At 30.0% G+C, this 7,072-nt stretch overlaps 1 protein-coding gene across 1 annotated transcript in view; it reads left to right on the top strand.

Moving 5' to 3' along the window:
• Positions 1–7,072, top strand: part of LOC106473494 (serine/threonine-protein phosphatase 4 regulatory subunit 4-like) — a 39,348-nt gene that overhangs the window by 7,029 nt on the left and 25,247 nt on the right. The window contains exons 4-14 of the mRNA XM_022401919.1: positions 33–106; positions 663–769; positions 1,722–1,829; positions 2,626–2,747; positions 3,011–3,133; positions 3,367–3,476; positions 4,190–4,273; positions 4,371–4,490; positions 5,206–5,283; positions 5,779–5,856; positions 6,265–6,450. Coding sequence (XP_022257627.1) covers positions 33–106; positions 663–769; positions 1,722–1,829; positions 2,626–2,747; positions 3,011–3,133; positions 3,367–3,476; positions 4,190–4,273; positions 4,371–4,490; positions 5,206–5,283; positions 5,779–5,856; positions 6,265–6,450 — 1,190 coding nt within the window. The remainder of the gene's footprint in view (positions 1–32; positions 107–662; positions 770–1,721; positions 1,830–2,625; positions 2,748–3,010; positions 3,134–3,366; positions 3,477–4,189; positions 4,274–4,370; positions 4,491–5,205; positions 5,284–5,778; positions 5,857–6,264; positions 6,451–7,072) is intronic.

The raw sequence follows: 7,072 nt of genomic DNA, 5'->3' as shown, positions 1-7,072 counted from the left end.
TGTACATTTTAGTTGTATGTTTTTATTTGTAGTGGTGGCCAGTGCTTGGATGGAAACTCTTCTTGATGTAATTGACTTACTTCCAAAAGAAATTATCAAACGAGATGTAAGTTCTTTTTTCTTGTTCATTTTGAGAATTTAAAACATGATTGTCAGATCTTGATGTATAAAATATAATATGGAGTGGCACATATTTAATCAAGATAAGAAAACTTGTTATTGGTATCTTCGGTATAGAACTTACACTAATAAAAATTATGTTACTAAGTTTTTTGCTGATAACTAGGCCATTTTGAAGGACATTTTAAATATTCATTAACTTATTATGAAGTCGTTTTTATTCTGTGATTGAATCTGAATTCCTCTAGTTATGGTATTTAAGTTAAATTTGATTTTCAATAAACACAGAGAAGAAAGTGTATATTATTCAAGACTATTTTCTCCTTACATGTGATATGCTATTAACATGTCAAAAAATTGATTGACTACATTTGAGATGGTGGTAAAACTACACACAGTTTGAAATTCCTACTTCAGAAAGTCTTGAAGCTCTATAGTTTTATTTATTTTTTTAAATTCCTAGAAATGTAGGAGAGTTAGATATTTATCTTCTCTCCTCTTGGGAGTTAATTTTGGTAAGATATATTTACTTAATTCAACAGCTTTTAACGCTTGCTGTCAATAAGGGTCAGCTCTCCCAACCTGTTTCTTCCCGACTTCTGTGTTGCAAAATGGTTGGCAAAATCTCTACTAAGTTTGATCCATACATGTAAGTATTTTTTGTGTCATGAATTATTACATCTGTTTAATATCTTGATAAAAGTATAATCAGAAACTTTTAGCTATTTGGTTGTAAGTTAACAACTAACTGAGTTATTCACAAATGGACATTGTATCCTAGTTTTATCAAATGTAAATTATGAACACATAAAAAATCATAGGTAGTTTTGCTGGGTTATATGTGGTATCACTACTTGAGTAAGGTATTTTCTTTTCAGTAAAAATTTAAAACATTTAGACTACAAAAAATCTTAAGATTGAAAAAAAAAGACAGCTTGTACTTGAATATTTTTAAAAAATTACTAACTTTTTCTTTTTTTTTCAATTAAAATTTGTTTAATGTTATAGTTACTGATTGGGACCCTATCGGCATTTTAAACATTTTTTATAAAGTGTGATGTGCACTCCAGTTTGTTTGTGAGGCTGCATTGTTGTCGGTTACTGTGTTTTTAATAACGTATGAATCACATAAAAAAATATAAATACTGTTAATTAATCTTGCTAATTACTGCTGGCTGTACCCTGTGTATTTTTTCTTGAGAACTGATGGTTTTATCTAATTTTTTTTATCAGTTCTTTACACTGAATTTTATAACAGGGAAAAAAACAAATGGACATGAAATTACTCAATCACGTGCATTACATGGACCTCACTGGTAATTAACAGTATAAAAACAAGTAGTTAATTTGAGGTGTAAGACCATGTATTTATTTAATGATCTAATACTTTCTTATTTCTTCTAAAAAGACTAGTGGTTTTGTTCAGCAACATATATTCAATCTTCAAGACAATCTAATAACGATTTATTGCTAAGCCTAATAAGTTTAGATGAAATTTGAAAGTTTGTTCGTATCACAAAATAAGAAATAAAACAGTAATAAGGAATGGAACAAAAACATTTTCTGTGTTTTTAAAATTTTTTTATTTTATTTATTCTTAGCATAAGGAAGGAAATCTTGCCAGTTGTTCAGTCACTTTGCCAAGATGTTGATTTTGAAGTCCGAGGGTGCATGTGTCGACAGCTAGATGCTGTTGCACGAGGGATTGGGTCTGAATTTATACTTTATCAATTTTGTTGAGTTTTAAGAAACTCAAATGCTTCAACAAGTAAAATATAATGTAATTTTGACTTAAATTTACATTCAGTATTCAAAATATTTAGTTTTCAATAACTGCACAGTGAAAGCAGATATAATTACTGTATTAAAAAGATTTTAGTTTGATATTTAAACATTCTTAATTTTATGTCCCCTCACTGTACAGTTTTTGTTTAATATAATTTTGCAAGTTTGGGTTAGTAAACCAAACATTGAGAGCCTGTTTTATCTATCTAAGATATCAAGTTTAGGCTACAATTTTAGGTTTACGATCACTCATATTGAAAAGAATAAACAGCCTCATGATTTATTTATTTTATTTTTTAAGTATGTTTCACTGTTTTCTTATTTAAACCCTAGTTTTCACTGAACACAAACATACATATGCATAAGATAGGTCAAAGTTTTTCAAGATAACCTACTCTATATTTAATTATAGCTTTTCTTTGAAATTTATTTACAGATTCAAGACATTAAAATTCTTTCATAATGCTTTAAATCAATCTTAACATTGCTATTTATAAATATCAAACTCTGTAAATTTTAGATGAATTCTCATAAATATTTTATCTAGTGTAAAATACCTCATACTTTAGCTTTAAGTTGGTTAGGAAACTTTTAATATTAATATGTAATCAATTATCATAACTTTAATTTTATCCGAGTTGGAGATGAAAATTTGTTGGATATTTTTATGTTCATTTAGATGTGTTTTCTGATACATATACAATTGATTATGCTGTTTAGCCTTGAAGCAACAAAGAGTGCTCTTCTACCAGAACTTGTTGAACTAGCCAATGATGAAGAAAGTTATGTCCGTTTAGCTGGTATTGAAACAGTGGTTCGTATGTTACCAATGCTTGATGATGGTGAGTTTTTAGTTATATGGTCATTCCCATTATCATAGTTGAAAAGCATAAATAAGCTTGAATTATTTCTCTCCTTTTCATCAAGAATACTTTTATTTTCATCCTGATGTTTTCTTTGTATTGTATATTTCTTTCTAAAAGCAGTATTGAACCATAATGAAGGATTGACTATATATTTCTTACAAAGACATGACTAATAAGACAGAGTTAAATTATTCTAGAAATATAGGAATAATTTAAAAATAAATATAATTTTGTTTCAGAAACGTGTATCCACACTGTTATTCCTCTGGTTAAGAAGTGCTGTGAAAACTTTGTGAAGACAGAAGATTCCACTCTGCCCGTAGTTGCCAAAGAACTTGGGAAGCTGTGTTGTGGATTATCTGGTTAGTAGTCAGTTTTGTTATGGCTGAACTCATAATTTTGTTTATTTCAAGCCCAAGAGATTTGATAGTGGATTTGTGGTTTAGATCTGGTAACATACACCTCTTTGCTCTGAAAACTTAATAGAGTTCTAGAGTTGTCTGAAGTTTTAACTTACATTAGAATATATAACTTCCATGTTTTACAATGATTACATTTCAAATCTTTATTACAGTTACTGTTTTTATTCCTGCAGTCAATCTGTCGGAAGAACAACGTACCTGGTTTCTGATGTATTACAGAAAGCTGGCTGTATTGGGTCTTCCTGTTCCAAGGTCTTCCAATCAAGTCTCCAACAAAAGTCCTGTGAGCTTTTAAAAATAATTACAAATTGTCAAATGTATAATTGTAACACAGAAGTTATATTTAATTCTAATATTCTTCATTAAGTATTATACACCTATTTGTGTCATTTCTTAATGTTAGATATGCATGCTCTACATTGTCATATGTATTGTTCAATTGTATATTGGTTTATTTACAGAGTCAAATATTTACTGCTCTAGAAGTGATATATTCTTTGTTACTACAACTGAAAAGAGTTTGAGTTATTGCATTTCAGAATACAAAAAAATATAAGTGTCTCTGTAGTTTAATGTATTCATTTGGAAGGTTTACAGAACAAGAAACAATGTGGGTTGTTCCACATTCACATAAGATTCTTAAGATACCCCAGACTCTTTCTAACCCTACAATAAAAGAAGAAGAATCTGTATGAGCTAGACATAGTCACAACATAAAAGAAAACCATATTTTTTGAAGTTTTTCAAATCAAAGAACTATGATTGTTATTCTCAACTTTTGTTCTCAAAAACATCTAAAGACTTGCATGTTCACTTATCAGCCCCACAAAAGATTTTAATAGCATGCATATTCAATTAATGTGACTATTTTACTAACTTCATCCTCCTTCTGTTACAGTGGGTGCTACCACCATTGAAACAATGTGACTACTTTACTGATTTTGTTTGTTAACTGTTTGTTAATATGTTTTGTATTTGCTGCAATCCAATTTGTAGATGCCTGATGTTGTGCCTCAAGCCGAGAATGAAGACACAGACAGATATACAGAGTGCCGTCTTGCTTGTGCTTACAATTTCCCTGTAAGTATAAATTCAAGAAAATCAGAGAAATGTTCTTCTACAAAGTAATTTGTTTTAATAACCAAAGTATCAGTTTGAAAGTTGTTTTTCTTTTTAGGCCATGGTGCTATTTGCAGAACCTCCAAATTTCTATAGAGAGCTGTACAAGACTTTCCAGTTATTGACAACTGATCCTTCCCCAAGTGTAAGAAGAACTATAGCTTGTGGAATTCATGAGGTAAGGTTACAAAATAATAAACACGCCAAAGTTGACCAAACAATAAAGAAAACTGAACTCTTTAAACTAGAAATTAGCTTTGTTGAAAGAGGATCTAAAGTGAAATACTTTTTTCTTTTATGATAAAAATTTCACTGTTTGCAGAAATAATATATATAATTTTTTTTAACTTGATCAACTGTTGTAGCCTATGTTCAAGCTTAAATAGATCAGGACTTGTGTCATTGTTAAGGTCCTCCATAGGACCTGAATTGCTGTGTTTTATACATGCTGATGAAATAATGTTTATAGATGTACTATAATTTATTATATTGAAAGAGTTAAACCATTTTATAGAAGCTATTATCTATAACTACTAAGGTGTAGTATGAATGAAATGTAGGTAGATTTTAGGCTTAAGGCTCACTATGCATAGAGCTCAATTACTTGTACTTTTAATAATTTAAAACCAAATCAAGTTTAAGCTTAATGTTACATAAAATGTAGTGAATATTTCACTTATGAAATTATACCTGATATCTGTTCATAGTACGGAGTATTATAAAAAGGAGGTGAACAATTTAATTTTTAACATTCAACTCTAACAGTTAACCATCAAAATCTAAACTGTCATTTCAACCTCTAACTTTCTAATATATATATGCATGTATGTTTGTGTGTCTGTGTGTATTTATATATTTATACCTCCCTCTTTAATACTTTTACTGTTTCATAGGTTACCAAGCTACTAGGAACAAAAGCTTGTTTCATCCAGACAGAATTAATCCAGCTATTAACAGATGATTCACTAGAGGTGAGAAATGCTTATGTTGTTCACTTTAGGTGTCGATAACATTTCACTTATTGGCAAACACATTTACTTTATGAGCCTAATTGTTCTATTGCGATATAGAATTATTGTTAATGACACTGAAAGATTTCATTCTTTTTATCATATCTGGTAAAGTAGAGGATGAATTTAAAGTTTTTTTTTTATTACACTGATTCTTTGTCTTGTCGATTAAGTTGAGGATATTCTAAATTCTCTGTATATTACTTCATTCTTTGTTTGGTTTTGTTCTTAAGATTTTATGAGAGGTTGTGTTTTAGGATTTATTGTAGTGATTTTTATTTAAGTTTTCTCAGCTTGTTGAATAATGTCGTGTTAATGTTTCTCTTTGGCATGCTATGCTTAATACGTTCTTTCTCAGAGTTCTTTATGAAATCACTTGAACCTGAAAATAATTTTGAAGCAACTTGAATAAAACTTAGTTATTTTTTTAATATTAATTGGTTAATTTCTTTCCAGGTTATTAAGGGTCTTGTGGTTCATTTACCAGAGACATTGGAGGTTATAACTGCAAGTAATGAACTCAGAGATGAGAAGGTATGTTTTTTATGTTTTACAAATAACAAAAGAGAGTATGTAGATTTATATCAGAACCAAATGCCTATGTCAATTTTCTGATGGTTTGGTTAATGGTTAAATTCTACTTTCTGTGTTTCATGTTTAATTTATTAGATGGATCTCTAAACAGGATCTGTTTTGACATAATGTGATCTATTCTGTTAGGTTCCTTTTCTAGAAGACCACTTAAAAGTCATATTTGTTTTAGATAACACTTTATTCTAATACAGAAAGAACAGTGTGATGTTAAGGAGTGAGTTTCCAAAGTCTTGAAATTAAAATAGTTTTATATAGAATCAAAGAATGGAATTGTAACAACCTTATAAGAAGAGCAACTGATCAGACAAGATGAAACTGTACTTTTTTGTTGTTGTTGTTTTTTTAAAGGAAAAGGAGAGTTTGGAAAACTTGGTGGAAGCTTTGTTAATTTGTGAAGATGCTGCATCCCAGACTAGCAACTGGAGACTTCATGCTGACTTCCTGTCTCGGCTTGTGTGTGTGGTGCGATGTTTTCCTGGAAGGCATCTCTATGATACCTTTGTTCCTCTTTTGCTCAACAGGCTTCATACCGCTGTAATGTACTTTTATATTTAACTTTATTGTTTCTAGTTTAATTTATTTTCCTAATTTGAGTTGCTCTTAAATTTGCAGACTTTTAGAACCAATCCTCAGTACAGGACTTAAGAACTGTCGTGTTACTGTTGTAAATCTGATTATTTGGCAATTATTGTTAATAGAGTTTTAAAAACTTCAATTACATTCTCTAGTATGACCTATTTAAAACTTTTGTTTAAAAAAATTATTAAAAGTAGCAGACCATACCAAGAATGGTGCATGTTGAGAGCCCACACAGAATGTTGACCCATAGAAAGTGATGATCATCGGCTCCGATTAACTTATTTCCTCGAAAGGGGGCTGAAGGCCGACTGGAGGGGGTCACCTGTTTTAACCCCTTGCACCACTATACAGTAGTGTGTTTTCTGTCAGTCAATTAGTAGACATTAAAATGACATCACATAAGGGACACTTACTGTTGCAATTTGTACTTTTGTGATGTCAGTAAAACATGCACATGCCATGAATCACAAAAAGAATTTTGCATTCTGTAGGCTAGAACACAGCATGACATATGGACTTCAAAAGCAAGAAATAATAAAAAAAAAAATTTTTTTTTTACTCTTAATTTTGGTTTTAT

The sequence above is a fragment of the Limulus polyphemus genome, unplaced genomic scaffold (assembly GCF_000517525.1).
Source record: "Limulus polyphemus unplaced genomic scaffold, Limulus_polyphemus-2.1.2 Scaffold6221, whole genome shotgun sequence".
Taxonomy (NCBI): Eukaryota; Metazoa; Arthropoda; class Merostomata; order Xiphosura; family Limulidae; genus Limulus; species Limulus polyphemus.
This window is presented reverse-complemented; position numbering and strand designations above follow the sequence as displayed.